Raw genomic sequence first — 18,348 nt, forward strand, 5'->3', positions numbered from 1 at the left:
TGCAGACATGCGCACACACACTCACGTGCACGCACACACACATTCTGAACTTTGAGTTCTCCTTGGATTAAGTAGTTTCACCTAGAGACATGGAGACAGAGGAAGCAAATGACAGAATTATTGCTCTGTCTTTCTTTCTTTTTTTGTTTGTTTATTTCTGTCACTTAACTGCTAACACGAAAGGACACACACATACACACACACACACACACAAACACACAGACAGAGGGCGGCATGGTGGCGCAGTGGTTAGCGCGGTCGCGTCACAGCAAGAAGGTCCTGGGTTCAAGCCCTGGGGTAGTCCAACCTTGGGGGTCGTCCCGGGTTGTCCTCTGTGTGGCGTTTACATGTTCTCCCCGTGTCTGCGTGGGTTTCCTCCCGGGGCCCCGGTTTCCTCCCACAGTCCAGAGACATGTAGGTCAGGTGAATCGTGAATCACATTCACCATGTGAATGTGTGTGTGTATGTGTGTATGTGTGTGTCGGCCCTGTGATGGCCTGGTGGCCCAGGGTGTCTGCCTGCCGCCCAATGACTGCTGGGATAGGCTCCGGCATCCCACGGCCCCAGTTGGGATAAGCGGCTTGGATTATAATGTATATATGTGTATATATGTATATATATATATATATATATATATATATATATATATACACGTATATATATATGTATATATATATACACGTGTATATATATACGTATATATATACGTATGTGTATATATATATATATGTGTGTGTGTGTGTGTGTGTCTGTATGTATATATATATATATATACACACACACACAAACACACACACACACACACACACACACATACATACATACATACATACACACAAGCTGCTCTATTCACACGGATTTAATTTACTGTTTTAAAATGGCTGCAGTGCTATCCGATTGTTTAAAGCTGCAATTTGTGACTTTTCTCCCTTATTAAATCATTATTTTTATCCATCTGGACTATGGAGTCATCTTAAATGACGCTAACTGGTATCCTTACCATGGTTTGAGACACTCCTCAGCCTCTACATACCACTGTTGAAATTTGTTGATGGGGTAGGATGAGCACTGATGCAGTGGTAAACACGTACATGTTGGAAAAAACTCCAGCAGGAAGAAAGATTGAAACATGATGCTGACGTGGCCATGCTTCTATTGTGCAAACTATCAGTACAACTGTAGAACAGTGTTACAATATATATTGTGATTAAGTTTGTAGTTTAGACTGCCTAGGTTAGGGTGGCATGGTGGCTCAATGGTTAATGTTGTCGCCTCACAGCAAGAAGCTCCTGGGTTCAAACCCCAGGGTTGTCCAGCCTTGGGGGTCGTCCCAGGTTGTCCTCTGTGTGGAGTTTGCATGTTATCCCCGTGTCTGTGGCGGGTTCCTCCAGGTGCTCCGGTTTCCTCCCACAGTCCAAAGACATGTTGGTCAGGTGAATTGGACATATTAAAGTGTCCCTAGATGTGAAAGTGTCAGCCCTGTGATGGACGCGGCAAGTCCAGGGTGTCTCCCCACCTGCTGCCCAGTGACTGCTGGAATAGGCTGCAGCATCCCGCAACCCTAATTAGGATAAGCGGCTTGGATAATGAATGGATGGATGGACTGTCTAAGTTAGCTTTGGTCCGAGGGGGACATTTTTACCAGAGTGCAGGCTATTTATTGTTGAGCTGGTGGCAAATGAATGACAATGGTTGCTACACCTTGTTTTTAGTCTGAGAAAATCAGCTACAGCAGGTCTATTTCTCTCTGCCTCCTACATCGAACTATACTACAACATCATTCCAATGATTGTTCCCACATCATCATCACATGTCAAATGTATAAAATAAGAAAAGTCATGGATTGTAGCTTTAAAGGGTCGGACCCATGGTTGCACAGGTGGTAGGTTAAAGGGGAGGATAAGGGGAATGATGGGAACAAGAGGAGAGACAGCAGTATCGAAAAAAGTGTAGGGATAGGAGAGAGAGAGGAAGAAAGAGATAAAATTGAAAGAAAGGAGAGACTATATACTCCCAGAGCCCGACAGTAGGTTTTGACAGTGTTTTGTTTAAGCTGGGTGCCGTGGGCATCTGTTTATGTGCTTGTGCCTTGGACCGTTCTATGTCGAGGCGTTCTCTTGTGTGGTACCTGTTTTCTATTATTCAGTTACTTGTAATCACTTTGCTTGTTCAGTTTTGCCCCTCCATTTTTTTCACATTCCAGGAGATAATATAGTAAACAGTACATCTTGTTTTTGTTGTCTGTAAAAAAAAAATCACAAATAGAACATTGCTTGCTACAATTTCATTTCCTGATCAACTTAAATTGGGGTGTGTTTGGTTCATTAATTCATTCGTCATCAGCCGCTTCTCTGGGGTCGGGTCGCAGTGGCAGCAAGCTAAGTAGGGCACTCCAGGCACCCCTCTCCCCAGCAACGCCCTCCAGCTCCTCCTGTGGGATCCCAAGGCGTTCCCAGCTAGATTGCACATGTAGTCCTTCCAGCAAGTTCTGGGTCTACCCCGGGGTCTCCTCCCAGTTGGCCGTGCCTGGTAAACCTCCAAAGTGCCAGGAGGCCTCCTAATCACATGCCCGAACCACCTCAACTGGCTCCTTTCGATGCGAAGGAGCAGCGGCTCTACTCCAAGCTCTCTCCGGATGTCCGAGCTCCTCACCCTATCTCTAAGGCTGAGCCCAGACACGCTACGGAGGAAACTCATTTCAGCCGCTTGTATCCACGATCTCACCCTTTCGGTCACTACCCAAAGCTCATGACCATAGGTGAGGATTGGAACGAAGATTGACTGGTAAATTGAGAGCTTTGCCTTCCAGCTCAGCTCCCTCTTCACCACAACGGTCCGGTACAACATCCGCATTACTGCTGATGCTGCACCAATCCGCCTGTCTCCCGCACCATCCTACTCTAACTCGTGAACAAGACCCGGAGATACTTGAACTCCTTCACTTGAGGCAAAAACTCATCCCCATGTTTGGTTGATATTGTAAAATAAATATGAAATCAGTACGGGTTGCATATTGCCATGTATGCAACAATTTGTAGAAAAAGTGAAATGAATAAAAGTAAGCTGGTTCCCAATTTCTTAACAAAAACTGTCCCATCCTTTTTCTTTTCTTTTTTTTCCTACCCTTTCCCCCCAATTGTATCCAGCCAATTACCCCACTCTCCTGAGCCATCCCAGTCGCTGCTCCACCCCCTCTGCTGGTCTGGGGAGGGCTGCAGACTACCACGTCTCCTCCGATGCGTGTGGAGTCACCAGCCGCTTCTTTTCACCTGACAGTGGGGAGTTTTGCCAGGGGGATGTAGCGTCTGGGAGGGTCACGCTATTCCCCCCAGTTCCACCTCCCCCCCGAACAGGCACCCCGACCAACCAGAGGAGGCGCTAGTGTAGCGACTACGACACATACCCACATCCAGCTTCCCACCCGCAGACACGGCCAGTTGTGCCTGTAGGGATGCCCGACCAAGCCGGGACCAACACAAGGATTCGAACTAGCAATCCCTGTGTTGATAGGCAACGGAATAGACCACCACGCCACCCAGATGCCCCCAGAACTGTCCATTTTTAGCCTTAAAATTTGTGCATGCAGTATATTGCAGATATTTTGCTCCACAAACACAGCGATGAACTTGAACTGATGGAAGGTGTATTATCCTTCTAAAATAATCATTTGTCATTTGTCTGGTACACTGAAAATCACTGCCATAGCATGTTTTACAATGTGGTCCCTGTATTGAACATTGTTTAGGCATAGAATTTGGCATGTGCCATTCAGGCCACAGTGGCCACTAAACATAATTATCACAGTTGTGTCTGTGATTCAGAATCCTGGGCACTCTGGAACAATGTTGTTTTTTTTGGGGGGGGGGATTTCCCCCCTTTTTCCAATTGTATCCGGCCAATTACCCCACTCTGTCGATCCGGGGAGGGCTGCAGACTGCCACATGCTTCCTCCGATACATGTGGCGTTGCCAGCCGCTTCCTTTCATCTGATAGTGAGGAGAGTTTCACCAGGGGGACGTAGCGAATGGGAGGATCACGCTATTCCCCCCAATTCCCCCCTTCCCCCTGAACAGGCGCCCTGACTGACCAGAGGAGGTGCTAGTGCAGCGATCAGGACACATACCCACATCCAGCTTCCCAGCCGCAGACACGGCCAATTGTGTCTGTAGGGATGACCGACCAAGCCAGAGGTAACATGGGGCTTTGAACCGGCGATCCCCCATGTTGGTAGGCAACGGAATAGACCGCTATGCTACCCGGACGCACTCTGGACCAATGTTATATCCTCGCCAGCATTTTTTTTTTATTCATCCCTGTTTTTGAAATAAGTGCTTCAACAAAAGTGTGTGCAAAGCAAAACAAAAGTTTGTCCAAGTTCCAGAGTGAAGTCATTCAAAATATTGTATATGGCATTCTTTGTTGCATCTTCAGTAAATGAGTCCTCTTACTTTATTAAATACAGCACAGGTTTATGGAACAGAATTATAGAGAAGCAATTATGGATGTGTTGTTGTCACAGAATTGATGCATGGTGACCTTTACAGTGAACTGGCGATGACGCCTGAAATATTAGCATCATTATCTGTATAATCTATATACTGTCTGTGTGTGTCAGCGTGAGAGAGAGAGAGCGTTACCAATATACATACCAATATAATCGCCCCTCCGATTCATTACATTATTGGTGTTGTTTGTGAGTGCACATGCGCTTGTGCATATTCTTGTACCTCTATCTTTGTAAGGACTTCTCATCGACTACATTCATTGCCCAGTCCTTAACCCGAACCTTAACCATCAGAACAACAGGCCTAAACCTTACCCTAACCTTAATCTAATCCCAATTCTAACCTTACCGCTAAACCCAAGTCCTAACCCTAAAATAGATTCTTAAAAGAAGTGAGAACCATGATGTCCTCACTTTGTAAAAAATGTTCTCACTCGAATGTTTAAATACTCAAATTGGTCCTCACAATAATACAAGTACAAGAACACTGTGTGTGTGTGTGTGTGTGTGTGTGTGTGTGTGTGTGTGTGTGTGTGTGTGTGTGTGTGTGTGTGTGTGTGTGTGTGTGTGTGTGTGTGTTCATGCTTGTGTTAGTCATGCTATTTATTATTCTCTCATTAACATGGTGACAACAGGCTTAGTAAATCACAAAACAATCGATCACAGGCTGAATTAACTCCTCTATCTCGTTCTCGTTCTTTCTCGCTCTCCCTTTCTCTTCTTGCTCCATGGTGCCAGGGACCTATCAATTCCATTAATATATGGAATGTACCTTTGCCTGTAACCATCCATATGCATGTGTGTTATGTTTGTGATTGTTACGGATTTGTGTTTGCGCATGATTACGTTCAAGCACAGCATGTAGATATGTTGAAGAATGACTGCAAGCCTGTTCAGGTAATCTTTGTGTTTACTGGTGAACCAATTTTAACACCAACAAAAATCATTGGGTTCAATCAATTACAAGCCATCCAGTCCTTGTATAACCAAAGTGGGAGCTGTGTCCGTAATGTTGGCATGAAGTCAACCACGTTTTCCGTGGGTGTTGGACTCCGCCAAGGTTGTCCCTTGTCTCCAGTTCTTATTTGTGATATTCATGGAAAGGATCTGAAGTTGCAGCCAAGGTGAGGAGTGTGTCCTTTTGGGAACCTCAGAATTGCATCTCTGCTCTTCGCAGATGATGTGGTTTTGTTGGCTTCATTAGAACACGACCTCCAGCATGCACTGACGCGGTTTGCAGCTGAGTATGAAATGGCTGGGATGAGAGTCACCACCTCCAAGTCTGAGGCCATGGTTCTCTACCGGAAAATGGTGGATTGCTTCCTCTGGGTTGGAGATGAGTTGTTGCCTCAAGTGAAGGAGTTTTAAGTATCTCGAGGTCTTGTGCACGAGTGAGGGAAGGATGGAGCCGGAGATTGACAGGCGGATTGGTGCAACATCAGCAGTAACGCAGACGTTGTACCGGACTGTTGTGGTGAAGAAGGAGCTGTGCCAGGAGGCAAAGCTCTTGATTTACCAGTCAATCTTCATTCCAACCTTCACCTATGGTCATGAGCTTTGGATAGTGACCAAAAGGTTGAGATCTCGGTTATGAACGGCTGAAATTAGTTTCCTCCATAGGGTGTCTGGGCTCAGCCTTAGAGGTAGGGTGAGGCGCTCGGACATCTGGACAGAGCTCGGAGTAGAGCAGCTGCTCCTTCGCGTCGAAAGGAGCCAGATGAGGTGGTTCGGGCATCTGATTAGGATGCCTCCTGGGCGCCTTACTTTGGAGGTTTTCCGGGCACGTCCAACTGGGAGGAGACACCAGGGCAGACCCAGAACTCGCTGGAGGGACTACAGTGCATCCGGAAAGTATTCACACCCCTTCACTTTCCCCACATTTTGTTATGTTACAGCCTTATTCCAAAATGGATTAAATTCCTTTTTTTTCCTCATCAATCTACACACAATACCCCATAATGACAAAGTGAAAAAGGTTTTGTAGAAATTTTTGCAAATTTATTAAAAATAAAAAACTGAAATATTGCATGTACATAGGTATTCACACCCTTTGCTATGACACTCAAAATTGAGCTCAGGCTCATCCTGTTTCCATTGATCATCCTTGAGATGTTTCTACATCTTGATTGGAGTCCACCTGTAGTAAATTCAATTGATCGGACATGATTTGGAAAGGCACACACCTGTCTATATAAGGTCCCACTGTTGACAGTGCATGTCAGAGCAGAAACCAAGCCATGAAGTCAAAGGAATTGTCTGTGGACCTCCGAAACAGGATTGTATCGAGGCACAGATCTGGGGAAGGGTACAAAAAAATTTCTACAGCTTTGAAGGTCCCAAAGAGCACAGTGGTCTCCATCATTCATAAATGGAAGAAGTTTGGATCCACCAGGACTCTTCCTAGAGCTGGCCGCCCAGCCAAACTGAGCAATCGGGGGAGAAGGGCCTTGGTCAGGGAGGTGACCAAGAACCTGATGGTCACTCTGACAGAGCTCCAGCATTCCTCTGTGGAGATGGGAGAACCTTCCAGAAGGACAACCATCTCTGCAGCACTCCACCAATCAGGCCTTTATGGTAGAGTGGCCAGATGGGAGCCTCTACTCAGTAAAAGGCACATGACAGCCCGCTTGGAGTTTGCCAGAAAGCACCTAAAGGACTCTCAGACCATGAGAAAGAAGATTCTCTGGTCTGATGAAACCAAGATTGAACTCTTTGGCCTGAATGCCAAACGTCACGTCTGGAGGAAAGCAGGCACCTCTCATCACCTTGCTAATACCATCCCTACAGTGAAGCATGGTGGTGGCAGCATCATGCTGTGGGGATGTTTTTCAGCAGCAGGAACTGGGAGACTAGTCAGGATCGAGGGAAAGATGAATGGAGCAAAGTACAGAGAGATCCTTGATGAAAACCTGCTCCAGAGCGCTCAGGACCTCAGACTGGGGCGAAGGTTTACCTTTCAACATGACAACGACCCTAAGTACACAGCCAAGACAACGCAGGAGTGGCTTTGGGACAAGTCTGTGAATGTCCTTGAGTGGCCCAGCCAGAGCGCAGACTTGAACCCCATTGAACATCTCTGGAAAGACCTGAAAATAGCTGTGCGGCGATGCTCCCCATCTAACCTTACAGAGCTAGAGAAAATCTGCAGAGAAGAATGGGAGAAATACCCTAAATATAGGTGTGCCAAGCTTGTAGCTTCATACCCAAGAAGACTTGAGGCTGTAATCGCCACCAAGGGTGCCTCAACCAAGTACTGAGTAAAGGGTGTGAATACTTATGTACATGCAATATTTCAGTTTTTATTTTTAATAAATTTGCAAAAATTTCTACAAAACTTTTTTCGCTTTGTCGTTATGGGGTATTGTGTGTAGATTGATGAGGAAAAAAAAGGAATTTAATCCATTTTGGAATAAGGCTGTAACATAACAAAATGTGGGGAAAGTGAAGGGGTATGAATACTTTCTGGATGCACTGTACATGTCCAATCTGGCCTGGGAATGCCTTGGGATCCCCCAGGAGGAGCTGGAGGGTGTTGCTGGGGAGAGGGACATCTGGAGTGCCCTACTTACCTTACTGCCACTGCGACAGGACCCCGGAGAAGCGGCTGTTGATGAGATGAGACGGGATGAGATGGGTTCAAGTTACTGACCATCAACCATGCAGAAATAAAGGTTCTAGAAGAAGTGTGATAAAGAAAGACAAAGTGTTTGCTCCTCTAATCAAAATTTGGATGGACAGTGATCAGAGTGAAGCAAGGAGTAAAGGTAGATTTGATTAAAAAGAAAACCAAAAGAAAAGAATATAAGCTTTTAAAATGGTTACATCTTCAACAAGCAAGACGGAGAAATGCAACCTTGCTGTTTAAAGTTGACCACTGTGATGGTTGCATCCCTGATGTGTTTTCCCTCTCTTTACTTTCCTTTCTTCTCATCCTCCCTGTCTCTTGTTTCTGTAGATCACCAACCGTTATATCTACGATACGGTGCTGCTGTTGGCCAATACCTTCCACAGGAAGTTGGAGGACAGGAAGTGGCACAGCATGGCCAGTCTTAGTTGCATCAGGAAGAACTCCAAGCCCTGGCAGGGAGGGAAAAGCATGCTGGATACCGTCAAACAGGTATGACAACACACGCACACATATGCATGCATGCACTCACACACGCACACACACTAACACATGCACTCACACACTGGCAAGACTCAGTCAGTGTTGAATCAGTTCTGAAAGTGCCATCTTATGGTATAAATTGGCATTCGTTTGGTCTCGGAAGTCAATGTCAGCCTGTTTGATGAAGCGAGACAGGGAATAAGTGATGAGTTTGTTTTTTATATTCTTATCACACTTATAACCCAACATTTTGGAAATTTTGAAAAATCCTACTTGAAAGTTTCTACTTACATTGCCAGCTTGTGCTCAGAAGGTACACTCATCGAAGGTCTTATCAATTCAAAGAGTCACGTGGCTTTAGAAAGTTTCCTTGCAAATCAGCAAGTTCTCCTCACTTCCTGAAAAGCAGTTTTTTTGGTTAATGGAGGGATTTCATCCTGTTCCTGCAGCAGTGATTTTATGAATCTCTGCCTTTCACCTTGAGTTCAAGCTGAGGCTCGGCAGCACTTTCATCCCTGTTAAATCCAATTGGATCAATGCCTTGTGTTTAGATATCAATAAAAAACTACTCCAGGGATGGCAGGTTGACTGAATGAGGGAGCCAAGTGAAATGCTAATTTTGGATTAGTGTCAGACAATAATAAATATGGTACACTGACTTTCCTATCTATCTCCTCGTCTCACCTTGAGATCAGAGTGGGGCTTGGCAGCACTTTCATCAGCCAATCCTGGCTGTTAAACCAGTCCTGATGGCTGTTTCCACTGAGCTGTGTTCAAGAGCCTTAAGCAATAATTGTTACGTTCATGTGCCTGGCATTAGTGTCATTTTACAGAGCACAAGCAACATGCTGTACCCCATTTTGTGTGTGTGCGTGTGCGAGAATGCATGTTTTCACCTGGTCCAATTTCCATGCAAGAGGTCTCTCAATCTATTTATCTCTAACTTATGTCTTTCCGCTTTACATGTTATTATATTTCTTCGGGTTAGTTTAGGAATCGCTGCACGATTGCTCTGGCCCTTCACAAAATCTTATCAATTCTGTTAATTGCTTGACAATGACAGTAGCAATGACTGCAATGTCATCTATCCTTTGTATCAAATACATCATTAGTTGGTCAGTTAATATTGGCACCTGTTCATTGGCACAAACAAAGGAACTTGAAGAGAGAGGGAGGAATTTTGCAAAGTAAAATAAAACGTGTGTGTGTGTGTGTGTGAGAGAGAGAGAGAGAGAGAGAGAGAGAGAGAGAGAGAGAGAGAGAGGGAGGGGGATGGACAGAAAGAGGGGGATAAAAAGATGTTTGTGACAGAACACTGCAGGATGCCCTTTTATCTCCCTCTTAGAGGCTCTCAAACATCACAAACCCATCTGTTCACCTCTCATCTGCTTCTCCTTCTATCATTCTCTCCCTGTCTTGCTGTGTCTCTTTGCCCCATTGACTTGTCCTTTACAGCAGGTGCAATTAACAGAAAGATAATTGTTGTGAATGTATTGCACCAATACCAGGCAGACAGCATTAATTAACCAACTGATTATGAAAGGCGGTGAGCAGTATCCAGGCAGGATTTACCCTTGCTAAGGTTGCAGGGAAGCCAATATACATGTTCCCCTGACCTTCTTCTTTTTCTCATCCACCTTTGGTGGTGATAATCCAAGTTAAAATCACTCCGTTGAAAAGATATCAACCATCATAAATGGCATCATCGCCTGACAGGTTATCACCATTTTGATTGACTGTTGCATGAAACTGGTTTCATAAAGTTGAAATGCTTGTTTGAGTTTCAAACAAGCTATAAGTGTGTTGCAGTGGGCTTTACACTATGCAACTCAAGGGCAACTTAGTTTCAACTAAGTTTCCCGCATCTGAAGTTGCGGGGGGAAAAGTTGAGTGTACATACTGTGGGTAAGAATACTGTGTGTGTTTGTCTTTATGCATATGCATATATGTTTGTGACTGACACAGTCATTTGATATGCAAATAGCACATTAACATCACCAATAAACTGTGATCATGTGTAGTGACAGACAGGAAAGAGTTGGCTCCATACATCATCTGCAGTTTCCTTCTCACGTTCTCTCTCTCTCTCTCTCTCTCTCTCTCTCTCTCTCTCTCTCTCTCTCTCTCTCTCTCTCTCTCTCTCCACACATAAATAAAAGTGCACCCAAGACCAAATGGTCCACTGACAAAAACATGTAGTCGTGCTCATACAAACTCAGGGTGTGAATCATAGCAGGAAGTGTTACATAGCTCCTTCCCTGAAGGCACAGTGACTCTTTTATGGCTGCTTACATGACCAGAGGGCAGGACAATGGTTGGGGGAATGACACTGTGTGTGTGTGTGTGTGTGCGTGTGATAAAGATGAGTTCAGTTCATTATTTTACAACACCTACCCACTCAGGTACCATGTATGCCCCTTGTGTAATAAATGGCCAATGGTTTAAAATGTCCTGTTCTCGAGAACTGTCATACAAACACACACACACCGACAAGCAAAAAGAAACAAACAAAACCCTTTATACCAAAAATGTACACTCACACGTGTATCCACTGCATTGACAGTTAAATTTGGGACAGTAAGCATGAAATGGGCGGCACGGTGGTGCAGTGGTTAGCGTGGTCGCCTCACAGCAAGAAGGTCCTGGGTTTGAACCCCGGGGTAGTCCAGTCTTGGGGGGTCATCCTGGGGCGTCCTCTGTGTGCAGTTTGCATGTTGTACTCATGTCTGTGTGGGTTTCCTCCAGGTGCTTCGGTCTCCTCCCACAGTCCAAAGACATGTAGGTCAGGAGAACTGGCTATACTAAAATTTTCCCTGGGGTGTGTGTGTGTGTGTGGGGGGGGCTGTGATGGCCTGGCGGCCTGTCCAGGGTGTCTCCCTGCCTGCCGCCCAATGACTGTTGGGATATGCTCAAGCGGCTTGGATAATGGATGGATGGAAGCATGAAGTGTGATTTTCCTCAATGGGATAACTATATTCTTCCCACATTTACTTTTTAAGAAACACACACACAGACAGTTCACCATGTCACTGATTTACCAAAGATAAAAAGAGATGGGCTTCAGCATCCCCGTGACCCTGAGTAGGATAAGCGGTTTGGATAATGGATGGATGGATGAAAAAAAACCCAAAACATTACAAACATTGAAAAAAAAACAGCTATGGTGCTAGGAGGTCCCTTAATGGGAGAACACACACACACACACACACACACACACACACACACACACACACACACACACACACACAGACAATGATCAGTCACAGCAAACTAAAACATGGATTCTTCTTCATCAACGATGTGGTTAAATACGTGTTCTTCTTCACCTTTGCAGTTTGGCGTGAGCGGTCTCACGAGTTTCCTCGAGTTCACAGACAACGGCACCAACCCCAACATCTTCTTTGAAATCCTGGGGACAAACTATGGAGAAGACAGAGGAAGAGGCGTCAGTAGGGTAAGTACCTTTAAAATAGACACACCATTTCCTTCTACTATGTTGTCATGTCTGATGACAAATGACCTCCCAGGTGGTCTATGGAGTGGAATGGCTGTATGCAATGGAAGGGAATTTCACGGCACCTGATTTTCTTGTACCTTAATTCCCCATTTTCCTCAGTCGTTTCCCATATTCTACCCATCACCTTGTGCAGCATGTGAAGCCTTGCTGCTTTATGTTCTTTTGGATTGCTCTTGGTTGGAGTGGGTTCTTGTAATATCAGTAAACTTGTAACACTAGAAAACTTGAATTTTCAGAACCATTTTGGGGAAGCGTAAAAGCACATAAATAGTTCAGCCTTGCATATTTTGCATGCAGTTAAGGTTGTGACTTCCTCGGGAGCTCTTTAAGTGTTTCTTTTGTGCTTTTTTTTCTCCTTTCACTATGTCACTATATAAAGTTACCTTTTTTCCTCTGTTCATTAATGGATTACCTCAGCTCAACTCTTCTACCCATCATTAAAGGCTGGGTTATTAAATGAATTAACTAGTAGCATGATTGAGTGGTAACTGATGATCACCTACATGTGTGTGTGTGTGTGTGTATGGTGTATTTTAAGAGGCCACATAGCACATCCCAGTATCCATCCACACACACTTGTACGTGCACCCGCATATTCTGTTTGGTGACAGCACAGTGTTTATGTCTGTATGACTGCATCAAAACTTTCATAGTACACATTAAGAAAAGGATAATCAGTCTTTTAATTATCCAATTAATGTTTTTTTTCTTCTCTGACTCGTTTTTCTAATTTTTTCGTTATTCACCTGCTTTTGACACAATACGTAATTTTATTCTATTGTTTTGTGTCCCCAGGTAGTGCCGTGCACTCACAATTGAATAAAAGCTGTTATTTACGTATACTTCAGAATTCATAAGTCAGCACCTAGAGTCAGAGTCGCATCTGAGTCACTGATCTGGATTATTTATTATTATTATTATTATTATCATTATTAAGGCTGTTTCAAAGGCTGGTTCAACGGCATTTTTCTTGATGTAAAAAAGTGGGTTGTGTAGTTCACACTGTGTCCATACCTTAAGAACTACCTGATTTATTTTTTTCCCTAGCTTCTGTTTTGTCTCTGCCTTCAGTCACTCCGATTACTTTTCGGTGCCAGCAGTTGAAAGGGGAATTGTGTGACCACGGCCTTTTAGATCAAAGATGTCACACTTCCATGCACAGTGGAATTTGCCACTAACTACAGTTATGAATAGTTATCAAAATCGGTAATCTTTGAAGGATTATCAGAATCAAGTTTAGCAGGTTTGCACATGCATGGAATTTGACTCCGGTTTTGTTGCTCTCTCGGTTTACTTAACATAGAATAACAGCACTACAACACAACTGTGCTGCTCCTTTAAAGAGTTGAGCTATCTGCCAAGCTAGCAATCACAACCAATATCCTAGTAAGGGAAACAACAGTCTTCAGATATAGTCACAAGGATTGACTTATACAGGCGAAATAAGAGGGGATAAAATGCACTAGTGCAGAGAACATATCAGAGCTGCTGAAATAAATGTTAGCAGGTTACTTACATACATGCCTGAGGTAGATGGACATGACAGGGTGCACAGGTATACGTACAATGTACAGTACAGTTTTTATACAAAATAGTTGGATTTATTTGACAATGTTAAGTATTCATTTGAATGACAGCCTATGGAAAACAAACTGTTTTTATATCTGGTTGTTTTGGGGTACAGTGCTCTGTAGTGCCTACCAGAGGGGAGGAGTTGGAACAGGTTGTGACCAGGGTGGGATGGGTCTGCAGTGATGTTGCCTGCTCGTTTCCTGAGTTTGGAGGTGTATATATCCTGAATGGAGGACAGGTTGGCACCAATGATTTTCTCTGCAGACTTAATTGTAGTCTGTCCCTGTCCTGTTTGGTGGCTGATCCAAACCAGACAGTGATGGATGTGCAGAGGAAAGACTGGATTATTGCAGTGTAGAACTGAATCAACAGTTCCTGAGGCAGGTTGAACTTCTTGAGCTGGCAGAGAAAGTACATCCTCTGCTGGGCCTTTTTGATGATTGTGTCTATGTTGGATGTCCACCTTAGGTCCTGGGAGTTTGCGGAACCCAGAAATCTGTAGGTTTTCACCGTAGAAGCTGTGCTGTTGATTATGGTTAGAGGGGGCAGTGTTGGGGGGCCTCCTCCTGAAGTCCACTGTCATCACCACTGTTTTGAGCATGTTCAGCTCCAGGTTGGTATGGCCGCACCAGAGGGCCAGCTGATCAACCTCCCATTCATAACCCCCTGTTATATAATGAAATCAACGTTCTCAACTTGAAAAAAGTGTTATCTCCTTAATATTAAAGGTCAAAAGCAGTCCTGTCTGGATTTAAACCAGAATGATGCCCGGCTACCAATGTAGCAAGAGTAAGGTGCAGGTAGAGGAGAGCCTGGAGAGGTGGAGGTATGCACTGGAGAGAAGAGGAAGAAAGTCAGTAGGAGCAGGACGGAATACATATGCGTGAATGAGAGGGAGGACGGTGGAATGGTCAGGATGCAAGGAGTGGAGGTGACGAAGGCGTATGAGTTTAAATACTTGGGGTCAACTGTCCAAAGTAACGGGGAGTGCAGTAGAGAGGTGAAGAAGAGAGTGCAGGCGGGGTGGGGTGAGTGGAGAAGAGTGTCAGCAGTGATTTGCAACAGAAGGGTACCAGCAAGAGTTAAAGGGAAGGTTTACAGGATGATTGTGAGACCAGATATGTTATATGGTTTGGAGACAGTGGCACTGACGAAAAGACAGGAGGCGGAGCTGGAGGTGGCAGAGTTGAAGATGCTAAGATTTTAACTGGGAGTAACGAACAAGGACAGGATTAGGAATGATTATATTAGAGGGACAGCTCAGGTTGGACGGTTTGGAGACAAAGCAAGAGAGGCAAGATTGAGATGGCTTGGACATATATGGAGGAGAGATGCTGGGTTTATTGGGAGAAGGATGCTGAATATGGAGCTGCCAGGAAAGAGGAAAAGAGGAAGGCCAAATAGGAGGTTTATGGATGTGGTGAAGGAGGACATTCAGGTGGCTGGTGTGACAGAGGGAGACGCAGAAGACAGGAAGAAATGGAAATGTATGATTCGCTGTGGCGCCCCCTAACGGGAGCAGCCGAAAGTAGGAGTAGCTGCCGGGCTAATAAGCAGTGTTGTATTTAAAGTGGTGCAATGCCACTGTAAAAGTAAGTGGTTTTAGAACATTTTGTGTGAGTTTCCTAGACACAGGTTAAACCTTGCAGTGAATTAAACTGAATTTTGAAGTTAGTTTTAAACCAATTTAGTCTAAGGCCAGGCTCAGTCTGCGTTTAGGACCTCTGCCCTTTAAGACTGTGCTTGATTTTATTTGAATGCTCCTGAGCTGTCTTTCTTTTATAACTCTCTAAATATCATCAGTCAACCTCGCCGTCTAGACTAATACTGTCTGGATTTTAGGTTTTTGAACATCATAGGAAGGGATGGGAAGTCTTGGGGCTGGCATAATTGTCTAAGTAGGCTACATGAGATGATTCTGCAACATGCTGCTGGTGGGTTACTAGATAGGTGTGATAGGTAGTTATTGGGTTATATATTTCAATATGACTCTCACATAAACACTAACTATTCATAGTTACACAAGGAATATGTGACACATGCATTGGGGTTGATTCACAGACACACACACGACTCCTTTACACAGAGGAATCTCTCCATGGATTACAAATGAGATAGTGAGCTGTGATTATGGATAACATGGTGAGACACCAGTATAACACAGCATGCTACCACAGACGAAATTAATCTTTAAAGCACAACATAATTACATTATGGCACGATTCCCTAATCAGGGAGCATAATTACTTCTGAGGGAATTAAGACACTTGTTATACAGTATTTCTGCTACAGTCTCCCTAAATACACAGACATTCACTGAACATTTGTTGGTCCGTAGTTGAGCTTAAGTGAAGGTTAGATGCCTTAATCAAAAGACTGAAGAGAGCTTAGATATTAACTTTCCCTTGCAACATATTCTTGTCTTACAATGACTGCTAAGAAGCCATTTATAAAGTGAAGTTTAATAACTCTAGGGTGTCCGGGTAGCATAGCGGTCTATTCCATTGCCTACCAACACGGGGATCGTTGGTTCGAATCCCCATGTTGCCTCCGGCTTGGTCGGGTGTCTCTACAGACACAATTGGCCGTGTCTGCGGGTGGGAAGCCGGATGTGGTGTGTGTCTTGGTTGCTGCACTAGCACCTCCTCTGGTCGGTCGGGGCGCCAGTTCGGAGGGGAGGGGGAACTGAGAGGAATAGCGTGATCCTCCCACGCGCTACTTCCCCCTGGTGAAACTCCTCACTGTCAGGTGAAAAGAAGCGGCTGGTGACTCCACATGTATCGGAGGAGACGTGGTAGTCTGCAGCCCTCCCCGGCTCGGCAGAGGGGATGGAGCAGTGACCGGGACAGCTCGGAAGAGTGGGGTAATTGGCCAAGTACAATTGGGGAGAAAAACAGAGGGCTGTGCATTGTAAGCGCTTGACATTGTACCATGACGCAGCAAACGAATATAACATGATGCAGTCTGAAAGCACCTTGTTTGCTCTATTTCTGTGAGAAACAATCTGCATTTCCCCTTGCAATCTTTTGCATAATTCAGAGGGAAGATTCAAACGGCACTACATTTCACTCTGCTTAAATCTCGTTGAAAGCACAATTTTGGGCAAGTTCTTCTTGAGTAATCGGATTTCACTGCTTGACACAAAGGTTGTCAATTAATTCGTCGTTTAAACGATCTAATTCAATTTCCCGAACTGTGCTCGGTTCAGAAATTGCAATGACAGCAAAGTATGAGGAGCAGTCATGCAAGGAGACATTCATTTCATTACCGCAGATTAGACATTTACTAAGTAAAACTCTGTGATTGCAAGCAAAGACCGCAAGTTTGATCCCTTTTGGATATTATGTTTCTTCTGCAAAACCAGAGAAGGGATAGTCATTTTTTGGCAACTGCTGCATTTATCTATCATGCATCGTTCCCTGAGAAACTCTTTCTTAATTTCAAAGGTCGATGTTAGCATGTATCTAACACGCTCTCTGGAAAGCTTAGCTGTTGAATATTTGAACGTTAGCATTTACCAGCTTTCCTTAGAGCAACCTTTGTTCTATTATTTATCCAGAGCTCACTTTGCACTTGAATGGTGGTAGGTAGTGAGGTTTGTGCTGACAATGACTTATTTAAGGAGGAAACATGTCAAAATCTTGAGCCATAGTAGTAAGTCAACATAAGTTATTCTCCATTAAGAATATATAAATCATCACTCTCTCTCCCATTCTCACTTTCTCTCTCACACGCACTCTCTCACACACCATGTGCATACTCCCTCGTACCATATTAAGCCTACTATAATTCTCATGTATCCACTTGCTCTCAAGACATAATGGATGAATCCACGTGGGATTTCTGTAGGGGAACCATTTAGTAAGCATATGCATCAACGACTTTTGAAATATTAACTGCAGGCCAGAAAGAGCTTAATTTCTTTGCAACCATTTAGACAGTATATAAACTGTGGGTGTGTGTGGGGGGGAGGCATGGGGGGTGGCCATACTGCCCTTTTAATGACTCAACACCCCCTTTGCCACCCTTCTCATACTCCTCCCTTGCCTCTCTCTGTGCTTTCCATCATCGACCTCTTTCTTGGAGAGATTCACCCTCACCACATGTTCAGTGTTCTGCCTTGGTTCTCTATTTTTTTTCTCGTTTTATTAACATGATACTATTAAGGATCTATCTCTTTATTTTATCTTTTTCATCTTGTTTTCCTTCCTTTTCTCCTATCTTTCAAGGTTTATTTTGTCCTTTTTTCTTCCTCATCCTCCATTTTCTGCCATTATCTGCCTCTCTCATGTCCTTTTATCTGTTTGAATCCTTAACTACTTTTCATGACATCAGTTTCTGTCCCACAGCATACATGTACACATACTTGTCCGGTTATAATGGTAATAGCAGACATATATCAATCATAATTATTGCTGCCACACTGTGCTAGAATTGGCTTTCCACTGTATTACCTTCAGTGGCTATACACAGGAGCCTATAGCTCTTTCTATACATCTAATGAGCATGCCAGGCTTCATTGCCCTCTCGTATGGAGCCCACAAAGCTGCCACGTGTGTAATTGCTTTGTTAGCCACCTGCAGCATCTTAAGTGATTTCAAGGAGAGAAAATGGCAATAGATTTACACTTGAGGATTGGGCCGATAA

General features: G+C 44.3%; 1 protein-coding gene across 1 annotated transcript in view; it reads left to right on the top strand.

Annotated features, from left to right (window-relative positions):
• Positions 1-18,348, top strand: part of grid2 (glutamate receptor, ionotropic, delta 2) — a 1,051,241-nt gene that overhangs the window by 730,388 nt on the left and 302,505 nt on the right. The window contains exons 7-8 of the mRNA XM_056283554.1: positions 8,460-8,621; positions 11,947-12,066. Of these exons, the coding sequence (XP_056139529.1) occupies positions 8,460-8,621; positions 11,947-12,066 (282 nt within the window). The remainder of the gene's footprint in view (positions 1-8,459; positions 8,622-11,946; positions 12,067-18,348) is intronic.

This window comes from Lampris incognitus, chromosome 1 (assembly GCF_029633865.1).
Source record: "Lampris incognitus isolate fLamInc1 chromosome 1, fLamInc1.hap2, whole genome shotgun sequence".
Lineage (NCBI taxonomy): Eukaryota > Metazoa > Chordata > Actinopteri > Lampriformes > Lampridae > Lampris > Lampris incognitus.